The 17,903-nt window shown below is 41.9% G+C and overlaps 3 protein-coding genes across 4 annotated transcripts in view; 1 reads left to right on the top strand and 2 right to left on the bottom strand.

The window, feature by feature from the left end:
• tpk1 (thiamin pyrophosphokinase 1) overlaps positions 1 to 7,875 on the top strand; it is a 58,289-nt gene extending 50,414 nt beyond the window's left edge. Inside the window, exon 8 of one of the 2 annotated variants that reach the window (XM_053859490.1) lies at positions 6,630 to 7,875. In XM_053859490.1, coding sequence (XP_053715465.1) covers positions 6,630 to 6,784 — 155 coding nt within the window. In that variant the 3' untranslated portion in view covers positions 6,785 to 7,875. The remainder of the gene's footprint in view (positions 1 to 6,629) is intronic. The other variant, XM_053859489.1, reaches the window with a different exon arrangement.
• Positions 7,562 to 9,123, bottom strand: sec61g (SEC61 translocon subunit gamma). Its single transcript, XM_053859491.1, has 4 exons — positions 9,028 to 9,123; positions 8,569 to 8,673; positions 8,385 to 8,487; positions 7,562 to 7,692 (listed from the first exon to the last, which is right to left on the bottom strand). Exons 2-4 carry the CDS (start codon positions 8,660 to 8,662, stop codon positions 7,683 to 7,685), a joined length of 207 nt encoding a protein of 68 aa, XP_053715466.1. The 5' UTR covers positions 8,663 to 8,673; positions 9,028 to 9,123; the 3' UTR covers positions 7,562 to 7,682.
• A 1,180-nt stretch (positions 9,124 to 10,303) lies between these two features.
• zgc:112332 (uncharacterized protein LOC553712 homolog) lies at positions 10,304 to 17,667 on the bottom strand. Its single transcript, XM_053859634.1, has 7 exons — positions 17,521 to 17,667; positions 17,189 to 17,304; positions 14,722 to 14,877; positions 14,544 to 14,648; positions 11,563 to 11,772; positions 11,223 to 11,415; positions 10,304 to 11,151 (listed from the first exon to the last, which is right to left on the bottom strand). The coding sequence occupies exons 1-7, from the start codon at positions 17,529 to 17,531 to the stop codon at positions 11,049 to 11,051; spliced, it is 894 nt and encodes a 297-aa protein (XP_053715609.1). The 5' UTR covers positions 17,532 to 17,667; the 3' UTR covers positions 10,304 to 11,048.
• Positions 17,668 to 17,903: the final 236 nt, after the last annotated feature.

Genomic DNA, 17,903 nt, shown 5'->3' with positions numbered 1-17,903 from the left:
TGAGAAAGAGAAAGGTCAAATACACCAACAGTGTGGAGAACAAGATTCCAGCATCAGTGATGGTTTCTCTCCTCAAACACTTCTGCTTCTGGTAACTGCTCTCAATAGGCCTCTCCCACTGATGTACCTGCTTAATCTTCCGACATAGAAAAATCACCCACAGCTGCCGGATGGATTTTAGGTGACTGTGTTCTGGACCCTCCTGGAGGGCCTTCATTTGTGCCTGAGATCCAGCTGAACAAAGAAATGTGTCTATTCAAGTGACATCATCAGAGAGCCTAAGAACAAGTTGCTGACCTTCTTGTCAGAGACGCTGTTTTAATCATGCACACTGTGGGTTGCTGCCGAATTAGGTCACAATTCAGGTCACAAGGCGCCACTGTCAGGTTCTCACCACAGTAGACTCGGGTGGATGGTATTGAAAGCCGCGTGTTCAGGTGGGAATAGACACAGTTGAGCAAACTGGAGTGGGTCCATATTCCAGGGCTGCTCCACTGTTGGTGGTGCTGGGCTTAGGAGGCTTCATGAAACAGTGACCTTATTTTCAGTGGCTACTCGATGGCACACTCTGCTAAAATTATTATTATTTTTTTTTTTTTTTTAATTTTTTTTTTAATGAGAGCCCGCCTCCGGCTGAGCTCTGAAATGAGGACACTGTTTCATGAAGCTTTTATTACTACTTTGTAGTGTCTCCAGGGTATTCATCATGTCACTGGTCTGTAGTCTCCCGACTCACCAAGGTGCAGTGTACACGATCCAGGCAGGACATCTCCCACAGTATAGGGACCCTCTGCAGACGCAGGGCATTTCATAAGACGAATAAACATTTTGTCATCCATTCAAGAAAATAAAAATCATGAACTGGTTTTGGAAAAAGATAATGAGAGGTGATAATGTTGCCGTGTAAATCGTTTAAAAATACTTTGGGTTTTTAAATGTCACACAGTAACACAGGTGTGATCATTTGGGTGCTCTATGTTTGCAACAGTTTGTTTGGTACTGATGGAGATGTCCTTAAGACAGACAGGTGAGGGCGCTAGTGACCTGGTCACCTGTGTGACACTGAGACAGACAAAAACAAACTATGATAGTGAGTGGTGGTCTATGCTTTGCAGGAATCTGTCTCCAAAATCAATGAAGAACATGTTTGTGTTTAAGTGGGTCAAAGTTCAAGAGCAGCGGTTTGTTGAGGCAATCTGCTGAATTGAAGTGACTCTATAGCTGTTTTCTTATGAGATACATTATGCACCTTTGGTTAAGATGATCGGAAACACTGAACCAACTTTAAATCACACTTGATGACACAGCTCAAACCAACGCTGAACCAGAGTCTTAGACTTACAACCACGGCCAGCAGATGCTTTTTTTTTTGTAAGCGCGGCGTGCGGCACACGCTTTAAGCATCACGGCCTGCCGCCTTGCAGGAGTGGAGTCTCATCAATTAGAATTGTTTGAGGGCTGTGTGGAAGTCTCCTCTAGAGGGTGCTCCAACACGTGCAGACAACTTCATAAAGGGTCTTTATTTTTCATTGTTGTGTGTCGGTGATTTCTTATTACTCAAGTCTTTACAAGTGCTCCATGATCAAGTGAAAAACACATTATAGCAAGGACATTTGGGATCATGTCTAACCCTTCTGAGAACAACGGAACTCTTGGAAATAATGTCCTCTCTTCCTTCCAAAACCAACTCTTGACACCCATAATTCCCCTCTTTGCCAGCCCACTGCATTTTGAGTGTGTGCGAGTCTCCTCTCTCCCCCACACCCGCTGCTCTCCGGGGTAATTTGTTGTGTAAATACGGCTTACGTATGGCTGATGGGTCCTTTCAGCTGTGGCAATGGAAATGCAATTACAGGCAGCAAACATCTCCATTGTTATCACATTGAGGGTGCAACGCTCATTTTGGTCCCTTCAGCGATGTTGGCCGCGATCGATCGGTATCAGCTTTGAGGACGGGATTACTAATGAAGCCATCTAAAAGCTGTGTGAGTCCGTGTCTGAACTTGTGCATGTGATGGAGACAAAAATTGTTTTCGATGTAGCGGCCACAATGTCCACCTCCCATGGTGCTGTGCTGCCTCAAGTGGCGGAGGAAGTGGCCCCACCAGTGTTTAATATTCTGTCAAAAAAAGTGAATTCCAACTATATATATTTTTTAAACATTATCTGCGAAATTGTTTTGTGTTTGCACCATAATATACACTGTTATAAATCCAAAATACTCGCCATTTATGAACACAAATGCATCTTAATATACTCATACCTTTTGACAATTTGTTGTGACATTGTCTCCACATCATCCAACCAGTACAGGTCCTGCTGGGGAGTGACTTTTCTCCGGCCGTTTAACACAGTTTGACAGCGCTTTCATACAAACACTGCAGAGCGTCAGCGGTTCTGTCGCCCCTCAATTATTAACTCCAGTGTGTTTATTTTTGTTTATGAGTCCTTCTGCTCTAATACCATGCCTTGCCTGTCACTCTCTCAAGCAGCATCGACCACTTTTGTGTCCCTGGTTGATCTGCGTGTGGACTCCTGTGGGCAACGATTTGCTTCATTCTTTCCTGTCTTTGTGTTGTGGGCCTTCTATCATTACCGCACATTTGTAAAAAAACAAAAAAATAAAATGTGTTCCTGAGGCGTAAGCTATCACACACTGCATGAACTGGATGATGGGGTTCAATTTGTTTTTTTTTTGCTCAATTTAAGAAAACAGATTATCTGCACCGCCGTCACACTTTTGTGTGAAAAGGCTAATTCTGAAATTTCACCTCATTGAAAAGAATGTTCTCTTGACGTGCATTGCTGTTGCTTGGGTGTTTCTAAACCAGAGTTTAATAGTTCTGACGTGGAAGCCGACGTCCTGCATTACTAGAATGGCTGATGTGAAGTGAGTAATTGTCCGGCGAAATGTGGGCGTTCGGGTGGCTGCTGCAGACTATAGTCAATTTTATATCATTTGCATCAATTAAATCAGGAGGTCAAGTGTTTTTATCGTAATATCCCATTATTTAAAGCTTATTTTCACTGGAAATATTGTTTTAGATTAAGGTTGCATTTGTTAAATATACATGTAATATGTACAATCAGTATATACAGTGGCAAAGACACTTGTTTCTGCTTTGGTAGGGACACAATCCCTGTGTGATTTGAGTTTTCACATAGAAGAGCGTAACCATGAACAATTCTATATAGTTATCAGTGAGCATCTTCTCAAGTTTATGTGATCATTCTGTACACAATGGTAGGTTTTAAAAATAATCAACCTTAGCAATTCAAAGCACACTTTAACTGAATACAAATTATTTTTTTCAAAATAGCAGTATGTTTAAACCAAATTCATTTCACAAATTAATCCCAGTGGTGTAAGATCAGTCATATTTTTTTTTAAAACTGTTGACAAAAAGCACTGAAATATGAATGATCTGAATATTATACTACACACTGCAACAAATGCTGCATTTTTAACATGCTGAAAATATGGTGTATTTGAGTAAGTTAAAGAGAAATTGAATTTTACAGAGACGAAAAATTGAACTGTATCATAAGTAAGTAAAATTTAAATGAACAAAACTATGCTGTGGAGATGTACTCATAGAACTGAAGTGTCATCCAGGTAACCAGTATGTCTATGACATAAACCTTAAACTCAAACAGGACAGAGTTTGTCCGATCATAGATATGTGATAATGAATAACAGGTTATAAGTTAAACAGTGCAACTCAGCAGAAGATAACAGCACAAAGAAGCCGTGATAAAGTAGGCTATAATCTCTTGTTTACAATCAAAACAACAGTTCAAACTTCAGAGCAGCAGTGCATGAATCTTTCATTACCTGCTGCACTGGTGCAGGTACAAAGACTGGATGTTTAAAGGAAACAGAAATATGAATGAGACCTACATTATGGCAAAGTGGAGACAAAACCTCACCTAGACCAATTAGTTCCGTCTGTGGCGGAGACACTTGGGGCCCTTAATCCCTCTGTGTTTTCCGAATCCACTTGAACTCCAATGACACTGATGAGGGGAAAATGGAAATGAGATGATGGTTCTGCTTCAGATGGTGGAGAAACAGTCGCCATTTCTGATGAAAGAGGAGAAATAACAACAACAGGACGTGTGCTGGTGCCGTCAGCAGCCTCTGCTGCCTCTGCACTGAAGTCCTTGATGAAAATAACTGAAGGTACCAAGAACGTATGCAGTGAAAGAGTCTACAGCTGGTTTTCTTTACAATGTCACTCCTTTACAGAGTCACTATTAAACTGGATTGTATGCTACTGTAGTATATTTCTTTTAAATAGGCAACGACAGAATGTGTCTGCACTGCCACCTTCTGACGACATTACGCACTGCCGTTTCAACATTGAATGGCTGTTCATGTTTTCATTTTGAAAGCAAATCTACTACAAACATTTATCGCCTCAAAATGTTGAACCGTCTGCATGAGTTGGGCTTTGAAAGTATTTTCTGATTTTTGGTAATACCCTGCTATTGGAGGTTCAGTACGTTTTACAAGGCACTCATGCAGCAACAGTTGATGCTGAAGTGTTTCTTCTTTCTAGGCCTGAATAGATTTATACCAAGAACAATAGAGTCTGGTTCTTCCGTCAATCTGGAGAAAGAAGAATGACCACTACTTGGTACACACTGGGTCGTATCAAAAGCAGCTCAACTACTGTCATATCAAAAGTGCTGTAAATAAATGCATAAATATGCAAACACAGTGGTACCTTGGTTCTCGAACGTCTCGGAATTCGAACAAAAATTTCGAGATGTTTTTGCTTCGGATTTCAACGAAAATCCAGAACTCAAACACCCCCGAAAAAGCGCAAAAAAAAACAATGCGTGCGGACAGATCAGCTGACCCCCGACGTGCTTTGTTATTGTGTACAACGCAGCCTCTGTATGCAAACGTGTCCCGTTAGCTACATTTACTGACTGTTTTTTCTTCATATTGAGGTGTAAAACCTTTCCTGTCTCCGCACTGGACCGTGGTAGAGTGTCACAGGGGAGGTGCTCCTCGACACCTCTGAGGCTGGAGCGCGCACTCCAGGGTTTGATGTCCTGTTGTGGGCTGGAGCTGGGACAGGGATGAGGCGAGTCTGGGACAGAGCCTTACTTGGTTTATGACTTTGTCACAGCCAAACTGCACAGAAGCGCACATTCAGAGCTGGACACGCACCGGGCACCTCTTCACTTCTGGAGAGACGTCACTCACTCTGCAACCCCTCCCACATGCAGCGGCCACACACATAGAGGAACAGCGCACCTGCAGCAGACACTCTACATTCACTCCTACAAAAGACTATTTTAAGGCTTGGAACGCATGATTTCTTTTTCCATTAGTTGTAATGGGAAAAATCGATTCAGATTTCAGACAAATCGCTTCTCAAACAGCCGTCTGGAACGGATTGTGGTCGAGAACCGAGGTACCACTGTAGATCTGATTGAATGTTAAACCTGTAAAAATTAAACTACCAAAAAAATATTGTTGGTATACGGCTTTATGACAAGCAACTTGCGGAATGGAACCTAAGATTGTCTTTCTTTTTTTTTTTCTTTTTTTTTTTTTTTTTCTAAGTTGAATCAGTGTTCGTTGAGTGCATGTATACTGGTTCTCATAGTTTGGTTTTCCGGAGTCATCATGAGCGCCAGTAGAAATTGCCTTGTGGTGTCCTGATTCGATCTCGACATTGGTCGTAAAGTAGCTGCTTTGGTGATGGCGTGTGAGTCAGCACTTGTGGTTGTTTTTGTTTTTGTTTTTTTGGTTTTTTTTTTCTCCCGGCTCCTCTCACCCAGCAACTTTATTTCGTTTGCCGCTTGTGGTTTGGTCACTGGAAGTCAGTGTTGTGTTTATCCTCAGCAATGAATCCCTTAATCGTCGCTGTGAGTAAAAAAGTAGTGTCAGACTTAACATTACGCGCTGGTGTAAACAGAGACGTTCCTTCAGCAGATGTTCCCTGACGTTTGAAATGGGGAAACAAACAAAAATGCTCATGGGGATGGAGGAGTTCGAAGCTCTTAGAAAATGGATCATTAAAAAGTGCATATTTGACTTCCTTCTTCCTATTAGTGGCAGATTTGCTTTGAGCGAATTTGTTAGCACTTCATTACCTACCGGGATGGTGTGTTCCAGCCAGTGTTTGTGTCCAGACTGGCTCCAAATGATTGTATTCCCTTCACAGCTCAGTAACCACACACCGCCTTTTTTTTCCCTTTTGAAGCTGGAGCTAAATTAATTGGCAATTTTAGATTGGTAAATGTATGCTGGCAAGAAAAAGGCAATCATAAACATCCGGCCCTATGTTCTCTTCCATGGGAACTGATCAAAGAGGGATTTATGAAATGCACTTTCTCACACTTCAGCCACCACTGCCTTAAAACAACCTAAAATCGGAAATATAATCGGCTGTGTACGACTAAATTCTCACCATGGAACTTGAGGACCTTCAGTTACAGTGTGGAAGACAAAAGGCATTGAATAGTTTTTTTTCATTTAGCGCTGCACCTTTTTCAATGACAGTGTCAACAGACTTTTATACTTATCCCATCTTCATTGAGTCAGTCTAGCCAGGAAGCATGAACTACAAAATTTGAATTGATGATGTTTTCTCTTTCCTTGTTTCCAGATAACCAGATCCTGAAGTTCGGGGAACTGGTCAGCACCTCCAACACCTATGAGCCAGTGGCCCCGGGAGAAGCCAGGAAGACTGTAACCGTGACAACGGACCAACCTCTCATATGGTGCATGGGCATCTCTACTGAGAGTCTCACCACCAAGTGATTGTCCGCCGTGCCTTTCACTAGATGGTCAAACGCTATCGCCTTTTTTCTGACTGACAAGAATGCTATCCCCCTTTCAGCAAGTCTTCCAAAGGAAATGGATTTTCTCTGTGTGTTTCCTGTGGACGAGCTTCATTGTATCGGACTGCATTTCTTCTGGTTTTCAGCTTTCATTTTCAAAGGATTGTACGAGTTTCTGTCTTATAGTGGTGCAGAAATTTTAAGTGTAAATCTGGAAATGTGTCTCCATTTCCTACAGCACTGAGATATATTGTTGAGACTGACAATGTCACTGTGTTGTTTCTTGTCTCCTTTCTTCCCAACAAAGGTTCCTCTTCTTCTTGGGAATCAAACTATGAGTCTGTGGTGAAAGAGGTGGTCATCTTCGACATCTGCATGAGTGAACGCAATAGCCACTCTGATGAGTGACAATGTGTCTGTATGTGGCCTTTTCATCTCACCTCCCAATATGATGTGTCCAGGAGTTTTACCACTTTCTCCTAGTATATTTTTTGAAAACATCTTCTCAGCCTTTATCACCCCTTCCTCTGCTGCAATGCTTCTTCAGACACCAATCTGACTTTTCTTTTAAAGCACTTTGTGAACAGCGTTCTAAGAAGCCCTATCTGAATAAAGCTGTATATTATTATAACTGCTGTTGTGGCATCTCACCACAAGGTGGCAGAAACAACCTTTCTCACTTTTCTGACAACGCTTGCAACTCAACATGACCACACAGTCACAGGCAGTTATGAATCTCTATAAAACAAACAAATCGAGCTTTTGGTTGTTTTTTATTTACATCATGTAATACAAATGTCCACAGAAGGTATAAATGTCATCTCTTCAGTCTCCAGCCCAATAACACCATTCCAGAAAGTCCCATATCGGACCAGCGTTTAACCACCACTGGAAGACAAAGAGAAGAAATGTTAGGACCATTCAATCACATTTGACTTTTTTTTTTTTTCAAACAAGATGATCCATCTTTAAATGAGGTCATTAACTGAGACCAGACCTTTATATGTGAGAGGAGTGAAAACAGAGTGGATCAACAGATCTACTCTACATCATGAGAACGACTTTGAATTCAAATAAAAACTGCTTGTTCGCTGACCGATTTTATTGCTATAAAACAAAATCGAGATCACTAAGATCTTGTGTGTAACTGAGGAGTTTCATTTCCTCACTTACCCTTCAACAAATAATCTTAATATATTGGTATTTGAAAAAAAAGAGATGAGTGAAAAATACAGTCAATGTTTGTGCTAACACACGTGTTGGGGTCACCAACGTGGAGCTCTGTGTCCCCATGTAGCGTGCACCAGGAACAAGAGCAACCCAAAGGTCTGCTCTAAAAGTCATTCAATACGTTTTGCATAACGTACCTTATAACATTGATTGTAATGTTTCTCAACTCCTTATATCAGTGTTAGCTATTGTCGAGAATAGCTAGAATCCTTGATATCATCAACATTACAGATCACCATCAAGGATTCTGCCAGTATTTTAAGATGACTCATCGCAAACCTATAGACGATTGATTTATTATGATATATTCGATTAGCATGTGCCAGGAGGCGCACTCTAAAGTCACTTACACGATGATGTTGTTGATGGGAATGTGGATGAGTTTGACGAAGAAACCAATGAAGCCCATGATGGCAAACCCAATCGCTGTAGCCATGGCGATTTTCTGGAACTCTGTGATGGACACACGCATCAAAACAACACGTCAACGTCCGCTGCTCGACCACCGTACAGCCCACTTTCAACGCAACTCACCCTTTCTGTCCGGTTTGGTGCATCTCTTGACGAGCCTGATGGAGTCCTTGACGAACTGCCGGCTCGGCTCAACGAACTGCATGACTTGATCCATGATGTTTGTAGCTGAAGACGAATGCAGAAGATCTCGGTGTTAGCAGCAGTTAGCATTGGGTTGCTAACAGTGCTGACGTTGACTTCAACAGATCAGAGATTTGATCGCCAAAAGCCACAACGACCGACTGCATTGTTAACATGAACAGTATATGTCATCCCAAACACATTTCTGCGCGGTAGCATTCAAATAAGACGCATAGTTATGAAGATAGTTGTCGTGGAGTAACCCCGACTTCTGATCGCTGTAATAAACTGTTAAGCCAAAACGCTAAATTCAGAACTAACCAACAATAAACCAAGAACAATGCTTAAACATCATCGCATAACCTTAAACTGTTGTTAATGTAGTAGCTCGGCTCTTACCGTGTCAAGGCTGAGGCTGACGAGAAGAGAAGAAGAGACGGACACGTCGCTCTGAAGGTTTGTTGGCGGACCGCTGACGTAGATCTAACTGGCGCGTGCGCAGGAAATATCTAGCGAGCTGTCGTTTCCTGCAGCGACACCTATAGATCAGGAGTAAATTTGCATAAACAACCACAAAACCCTGAAGTGCGCTTCCGAGAGGGCGTGACTGGCGCGACGCCTTCATAAACCTCGACAACATGAAAGTCATTAATCACTGAGGATGAAAATGTAAATATGCATGAAGGAAAAACAACAGTTTATGTGTGTTGTAAAAGTGCAACATTCAAAGCACTTTTTTGTCGACCTGCAGCACAACTAATCCTGGTCAACACACAACACACAAGTCCCTGCTGTGAGACAAGCCAAGACATGTGACATGCAGAGGTCATGGGTGCATCCCAATCACCTGATTTTTCACAGGGCTTTTCTGTTTCTCAGGATGTCCTCGCATCACTAGGCAGGCTCAAACTTGTCATAAAGCAAATATCATCATGCATATCTTTCACCTTGGGTGTGTCCTACAGCATGAGGCTGAAGTTCCCCCCCCCCCCTTTCCTTCTCCTCTTTGATGTGGTTTACTTCTTGTTACTACTGTAAAATCACACCAAGCGTCGACCTTTGTCTCAGGCACTGGGATCACGGAAATGATTTAAATATCTTTGGTATTTAATGTAAAAAATAAATAAAAAAAACATATTTACCACTAAATATATATTCACCAAATAAGTATTTACCACCAGTAAATTGTTTTACATTTTCAGACATTTTAAATAAGATGTAAAAAAATATATTATATATTGATTTTTTTTTATTAATTTCAAAATAATCTATCAAGAGAGCAAGCAGTATTCATGTCAGATCTGCAAAGTTGTAATCACCCCCACAGTCGCAAAACACACACTCGTGACACATTGTTCTGGTGTAGGCATTCATGTGACTGAGATTTAGCTTCTCTCTCAGAGTGTTTTTTTCCTGTATACAAATGTATGTATCCCTAATCTGGGAATGCTCTATTTGAAATAGCAGGACTAGCAGCAAGGCTTGGTTCACGATAATACTAGTGCACTGTTAAGTTTCTCCTGTCAGTGTACTTTCAGAAAATTCAACACCAACCAATGACCCAGTACAGCAGGTTTATTTATATAATACATATAAACACAAACATACTGTCACATACACTGAAAGGAAAACTCTCCATCTTGCTAAGTAAAGGTAGTCTCAAGATTGTTTTGCACAAAAAAAAATGAATGAACTTGAACGGTTCTACCTGATAAAATACCTAATTTGAACTGCGGCCAAACCTTACAATCTACTCAACAATATATCATGGCTTAGTTAGTATATGGTGGATCTGTTTTACACATGGATTAACACCTCTTGGTAGGGACATGTCTATCCTTGAACATTTTGGGAAAATGCATTAAAATGTAATCACAAAAAAGTGTCTACAAGTTGAGTATTTGTTTATCTGTGGGCTGACACTCCCACAAACCAAAGATGAGGTTCTTGAAATAGTCTCTTAATCTGTTAGGGAATTCACAAGGGGGTACAAAACCATCTAGTTCCAAAACAAACAGCTACTGGCAAACACCAGCAAACAGGCTTGGATCCTTTAACCATGAAGGTATAGCTGATCTCTCAGTTTGAACAAAGTAGAAAGCATTTTTACTTTACAGTCCCTTAAAAATACACTTCATTGTTTTGAGAACAAAAACTTCTCCTTACACCGAAAAAAAGGTGGTGGTGATTGCTTTCCACATTTTCATAAGTTCCTGTACACTATCTATTTAAGACCTGCAATATCCAACGAAGGCAGTGTGACTCTTATCGCTCCCAGAAAACTGATGCGGTGCCGGGCAGCGACTTGCACTAGACTACATATTGTACACTAACATTAACTGCAGCGTTATTGCTCTGATGAAAGTGCTTAGCAGTGCTGTTTGAATAGTGATGGTGCCATTTGTGGTTCACTCCAGTCATTACTTCCAGGTGATGCCGAGCATGTTACAGCTGATATCCCACATTCTTTGGGCCAGAGCGTCGTCAGAAGCAGCAGTGGAGCAGCGGGCAGGAGCACAGTCACTGAAACCAGTCGCAACGACACTTAAAACACGGAGAATATGTACTGGAGTATTAGCTGCAACGGTGAGTACCTGAAGTATTCGCCACTCCGACTCTCCAGACCAGGCTCCACCGCACAAAAGATGGTGGTCTGAGCCCCCTCCACCGGTGTCTTGGTGAAAATTCTGAAGACCTTTACTGCCACCTGGATGCACTGGTGTTGGTGCCTCCACAGGTCCGACTGCACGACCCCCGGGTGCAAGGAGAACACACTCACACCAGTGCCTGCATCACACACAAACAAAAGCCAGTTGGCATCATCTGGCCAGGCAAGTGTGAGTCACTGCACGATCGTTCATTCACTGAGCTGCAGCAACCGCTGTCCCTGATCCACCCTTCTCACTAGTGACTAGTTCTGTTCGAGACACTGACCTTGCAGCAGTTTGGCGAGCGAGCGTGCAAACAGGACGTTGGCAAGCTTGCTCTGACCGTAAGCCTTCATGGGATCATAGCTACGCTCGCTGTTGATGTCGTCCAGACGAAGGTTGGTCCAAGTGTGAGCGACTGAGGCCACCACGACGATCCGGGCCGGAGTTGACCACTTGATGATGTCCAGCAGTAGATATGTGAGGAGAAAATGACCTGAAGCGACGAAGATAACTGTCAGTCATAGCCTCAAGACTGTCATGAAAAGAAGGAACTTTCTCATCACAACATGTTGACACACTAAACAGCCAGAAGACTAGTATTGAATAAAGAGAAGATTTCTTCCACTTTTTCTCGACTCTTGCGCACATTCATGCACGGTTGAAAGCACAAATATATCTTTAATGAAGTATACATAAGATAATACATACGCTATCCAAGTGCTTTTAGCTCCCAACATTTTGATAACATTTAAAGGAACATCAGTGAAATATGATGATACTGAATGATCTTAATTCATGAATGAAATATTGAGTACATGCACTGTATATTCTTGACTGAAGTCTCATGGGAAGCTTTGAGTTGAAAAATATATTTGATCAGGTGATGGATCTACGTCGAGCTGACCGTGTGATTCCATTTGATGTCTCACTCAGAGAGAGACTTGGACCATAGTGTCTGCCACTGGGCAAAAAGTTAGCTGAAGTTGTGGTTTGTTTGGAATCTCTCCTAAAGTTCTCTAGTTACATCCAGGTGAAACGACGGAAGGGCTTGTTTATTCATTCTGGTCAGGGAGGATCTCAAGCTTCTACTTCCAGCTGACATTACGAAGCAGTTGACAATCTGCTTTTTGATACACTTCTTATGATACACTTGCCCATCTTGTCATCATGTCCATGGCCCCAGCAGCTGTTTCAGAGTGAGCCAGACCAATTCATGTGCCTTTTTGAAAACAGACCTCTTTATTATTTTATGCATATGAAATTGCCCACCCATTTAACCCATAGTTACTTCTATTATTATTGTTTCTTCATCTTATTATTATTATTATTATTACTATTATATTATCACTATTATTATTATTATTATTATTATTATTATTATTATTATTATTATTATTATTATTATTATTATTATTATTGTATTATTATTATTATTATATTATTATTATTATTGTTGTTGTATTACTATTATTATATGGGGGTTTTCATGGCCAAAGCACTTTCCAAGATACATTTACAAAATGCATTTTCCACTTCCAAATTATTTCTTATTACGAATAAGTAACTTACCATCCTCAAGCCCATCTGTCAAAATTTGGCTTGTTCCCCCGATGTCGGACTGTTCTACCCCCACCATTGTTCCACACTTCCTGTCCCTCATATTGACGTCAGTGAAGACAAATACGTGGAGCAAGAGGAAGTTTACCATCCCACCTCCAATGTATGTGTTTCTCACCATGTGTGTGAGGACATGCGTGTGTGTGGGCGAGCGTGTTCTGGCACAGCTTGTTCCTGTCACGTCAAGACCCGGATAAAAATATCAGCGAGGAGAAAACCAAATCATTAGACTGGAACCAGTGAGGACACCGACAGCTCAGAGCCTGCAATTTATTTTGCATCAACCTGGAACATCATGTGTTACAGAGCCAGATTTGGAATCGAATCGATGGGCAGTCAATGTGTAAACACAGCAGTGGGCAGCTGAACCCAAAAATAAAGGTGTTATATCGGAGTCTGATCAATGACAAACATCAGGAGATACATGCATCTGTAAAAGGAGAGTATGTGCTGGCTGATCAATTCAATAGTAGTTTATCAAAAGCGACACATTTATTACTGCTAACAGGTTTAAGTAAACCTAAATTTGCATCACAAGTCAACTGAGCATATGGGATAAACCCCCATGACTCTGTGAAGGGACGAAGCAGTCGACTAAATAGAATCACAGGAAATAAATGATCCGAATAAGAAGCTTGCAACGCAAAGCTTTCCAACCATTGCAGGCTCATATTGAAGGGTCAGTATGAGAAGGAAAGTTGATCGTCCAGGTGTCTGCAGGCACCCACCAAGTATTATCTCTGCCAATGACCTCATTTCTCATGACTTTCATAAACACACAGCATACAATTAAATCAATAAAACAACTGCACAAGATGTGCTCATGGCAGAAATGAAGTTCAAACTCATGCTGAAAACACGGTGTCGTAACCACCAAGCCACCGGTGACGTTCACTCCGCTGCATACCGTACCATGTCGTACCAAGCAGCCTCAACTACATAGGAACAATAACAACACATTGTTATTGTTGGAAGTTGATCACTTCTGTGCTTAATATAGTCAGGTTTTTCCTGTTTCTAGCCCGTTGGGAGAAGCTGTGCAAAAGGAACTACAGATCACAAAATCCATTCACAACGGATGAAGCAAAAAATCCCATCAATTTAGTAGGAACCGATGGCTGTCTGGATACAACCTATCCCCTGTTTTATGAAGTGTTTTAACACGATGAACGAAGCTTTCAGAAACACGGACATCAAGGGGAACAAACACAGAAAACAATAGTGGATCATGAGTAGACTTCCTCAGCTCCCATGCTAGTTTAATCCCTCTGCTGGTGGCCAAGAATGTCATCGGCGCCAGGTCTTTGTCGTCACTCCTCATCCATAGCTTTTCCTGTCATTTTCAGCGCAACTTCTCCAGTTCAGACGAGGAATTATCTCTCCTCTAAACTACCAATATTGGCATTTCCCTCCACCAAATTGCTCCTTATAGATATACTGCACTTTATCCTGTAAAATGGGATTTAAGGGCATCATCCCACTGACTGAAGGCTTTAACACTTATTATTCAGCAGCCAGCTCACAGCAACAACATATGATTCATCAAAGGAACGTGTCTGAATCTCCGCATTCAAACTACCAAACCAGAGAGATATGAATCAAAACCACAGCAATCCAGCCAGAATTCATGAGCCCACACTGACTTACCTAAATGGTTGACTCCCAGCTGCATCTCAAATCCATCCAGAGTCTTGGAATAAGGACACATCATGATGCCAGCGTTGTTAATGAGTATATTCACCTGCTTCTCCTCTGAAAAAGAAGTCATAGACTTGTCATAGACTTTCAAATGGCTCTCACCCATCAAGTGCTAGGCTTCAGCTACCCTTGATGATGAGATCGGCAAATGCTCGAATGGACTTGGTGTCAGACAGATCCAATTTCCTGGTCACCACATTCTCATTTCCTGTGTCCTCCAAGATCTCGGCCCGGGCCTCCTCTGCCCTCTCCAGGTCTCTGCAGGCCATAATTATACGAGCACCTGGACAAAGAGAGACAAACACCATTCAGCTGTCCTCAGAGACGGAGCTGTTTTCAAAATGTCTTTTTCAGAGTCGCTCAGCAACTGGACGACACATCAATAACCTTTTTACCTCTGTCACATGATGTCAAAACACCTTCTCTGTTCAGGATTGGCAAGTTTATGTCTAAGTTTTCTTCTACGCTGATGACGGCATTTTGTCCACTGAAACAACACATTTAATTCGAGTCAACCGCTCGAAAACTGAACAAAAAAGTCCCACCCTCTAAACAGCGTTGAACATATTTTTTTTATAAATTTAACTTTAACACCTTTGGGAGGTGATATTCTCAGTGTGAACATGTCTGTGGTGCGACAGATTTTCTTCCAAATTAAGATACTGAATATTTTCACACTGAAATTTGGCACAGTTATTTATTTATTTTTAAGACTGACTTTTTATCCATCAAGATTTAGAAACAAAATCTTCACATATATGTGAATAAAATGACTGATTGTCTCTAAAAAATATTATATGCATTCTAATGATATAATAGTAGTGTAATGTCTCATCAAAATATTTGAAAGCTGAATCTAAGTGAACATTTTTAATTTTGTTTTAACACATCCATCTATCATCGAGCAGTTATGTTGTTATGAAAAAAGGGGGGAACCGTCAAGTAAAGAAAGAAAAAAAGAAGAACATCATTTATCCACCAACATTATTTGTTGTTTGATTATGTTGTTTTGTTATGTCATTGCACAACAATGTGTCCCACTTTTATATTGTTTGTTGGTTAATTTTGTGTACAATGTCTGTGTTTCAGATTTTACAGATTCAACATTATTTCAAAAAGTTCAAAATGGCTCAGCACACATCATGTCAGCAATGCATCCGGAAGCAAACTTACTAACATTTTTCTGCGACAGGTACTAACAACGTGTGCGGATGAGACTTTTTATTCATCACTCCACTTATATAAGTACTCAGTTTTTCTATATACTTATATAGTTATATTCAGTAAATTATTCTCCAACATGCTAAACAAGTGAAACAGAGAAATAGTTGATATAAACTTTCATGTCGGGTTTCAGAAGTTGTGTCCCTTCTATTTCGAGTCTATGAAATGGGTCAGTGGGCCGAATCCTTCAACTTACTTTTGATCTCCTTCTCATTGTTTTCAGTTCCCAGGTGGTGTCTTTCCTTTGTGCTGCACTCGCATGAACAACCTCATTCCCAGGCATCAGTGACGCAATATTCAAATACTTAATGAGTCCGCAGTAGCTCCGAAGGCTCTCGGGCACACACACAAATACACACATTGTGTTGTGCATGGAGGCAGGAGGCAACCAACCCTACACAAACAGTGACGCAGAACACAACATGGAATGCGTGTTTGCTTGTTTGTGCCTTTGTTTGTCTCCTAAATACAGTGGAAACCGTCCTCAGTCAGATACAAAAATAGTCAGCTTTTTTTTAATTTTCTGAGCAGGAAATGATCCCTCAGACTGTGTGTGGGGATCAGCTCTCATTTTGTTGACATTTGCGTCAAATTAGGGAATAATAACTTTCCGTACGGATGATGAATGACTGCACTTTGACTCATTCCACATGGCGAACCAGCAGCTTTCCTCATGAATCATAAGAAATCGAATCACAGCCGACTGATCGGATTTTCAGGAAGGTGCCGTCCTAGTTTGACTGAATTACCCAGCTGCGCAAACTTCAGTGACCATTCTGTCTTCCCATTGGTCGTGATGCTGTGTTGCTCATGCTTTTCTTTGTTTTGTTTTTTTGTTGTTGTCGTAATGTGCAACTATGGTAATCCATAAAAACTGTGAAACCTGGTGGTGGATGCCATACTGGGCTTTTCAAGATGAATGAACAAACTGAATTGCACATGCAGAGCCGCCAGTTTTCTTATCTGTGTGTGTGTGTGAGTGTGTGTGCGCACGTCCCATCTTTCCTTTTGTTGCCTGTCTGGCTCGGGAGGGGAGCAGACAATGCTCCCTCTGTCCCTTAATGGCTCGTCTGTCTTCCATCAGTGTCATTTGGTAAAACAACATTCCCTTAACATGCCATCGTCATGGACGGAAGATTCATTGGGCCTAAAAATGGAGGATGCAGATTGAAACCACTGGACCAATGCAAGCATGAATTTGAGAATGGGGATTTAACTTGGCTCTTTGGCTTGAGCTCTGGGTTCTTGTCACGCCACGCAGCTTTGAATCAGCTAATCTACCCAGGACCATAATTCCAATGGCAAGGGTGGAATGCATGAATCTGACTGTGGGTGGAGGTTCGGAGACATATATGAAAAGTAAGAGGTACCTCTCCGGGCCAGATCCCTGGCTGTCTCCTTGCCAATCCCGGTGTTTGCTCCGGTGATGATGACAGTTTGGCCATCAAGCCTCTCCTCAGATGACCACCGGTTACAGCAAACAGGCCTGAAAATCACAGGAAATTGGGGAAACATCACCTCCAGAAACCATCGCAAAAAAACCACACCTTTCAACATGTATAAATACAACATAAACAATGCTTGTTGTTAAGCCACTACACTTGCAGCACATGGAAACACAACAGGGATCTGGGGAAAGTGGTGGAGCACCAGAACCGCACCAGACTGTCTGCCATTCAAATGCGTCGGAGCAGAGCCGTACCTGCAATACATAGTTGCCCCCGATCACCTCAGCCGCGGCCAAGCTCCTGAGCCAGAAGTGAACAGCGGAGCTTTTGGGGTGTTCCGCACTCCTCACGTCAATGTGGCTCTCGCGTTTGTCATCGCTCCCCCTCCCCGCTGTTGCCGTGCGTGTGTCAGGGGGTGTGGACCAATCAGGAGACGGGCTGCGCGGTTTAATTGCCTCACAAGTTTTAGCGGCAGGAACTGCCGGAACTCGCTCCACTGCCGCCTGCTGTTGCTCACCTTGTTCCTCGCCAGCGGTGTGATCCACAGACGCACCGGTGCAAAAAAACAAAAGGCTTGTTCAAACTTGAGCGAGGACGAAGTGTGAACCGGGCGCCTGCAGTGTGTCGCTGTGACCAC

This window comes from Synchiropus splendidus, chromosome 3 (assembly GCF_027744825.2).
Source record: "Synchiropus splendidus isolate RoL2022-P1 chromosome 3, RoL_Sspl_1.0, whole genome shotgun sequence".
Classification (NCBI taxonomy): domain Eukaryota; kingdom Metazoa; phylum Chordata; class Actinopteri; order Syngnathiformes; family Callionymidae; genus Synchiropus; species Synchiropus splendidus.
Note: the sequence above shows the minus strand (reverse complement) of the source record. Positions and strands in the feature narration are given on the sequence as shown.

What these genes read in the sequence shown, in the direction of transcription:
- zgc:112332 (XM_053859634.1), bottom strand. An exon ending in CAGGGATCTGGCCCGGAGAG is followed by an intron (nt 14,878 to 17,188) that starts GTACCTCTTACT and finishes CTCTTTGTCCAG; the next exon opens with GTGCTCGTATAATTATGGCC. An exon ending in TGCCGATCTCATCATCAAGG is followed by an intron (nt 14,649 to 14,721) that starts GTAGCTGAAGCC and finishes CTTCTTTTTCAG; the next exon opens with AGGAGAAGCAGGTGAATATA.
- sec61g (XM_053859491.1), bottom strand. Translation starts at nt 8,662, where the DNA reads ATGGATCAAGTCATGCAGTTCGTTGAGCCGAGCCGGCAGTTCGTCAAG. An exon ending in CACCAAACCGGACAGAAAGG is followed by an intron (nt 8,488 to 8,568) that starts GTGAGTTGCGTT and finishes TGTCCATCACAG; the next exon opens with AGTTCCAGAAAATCGCCATG.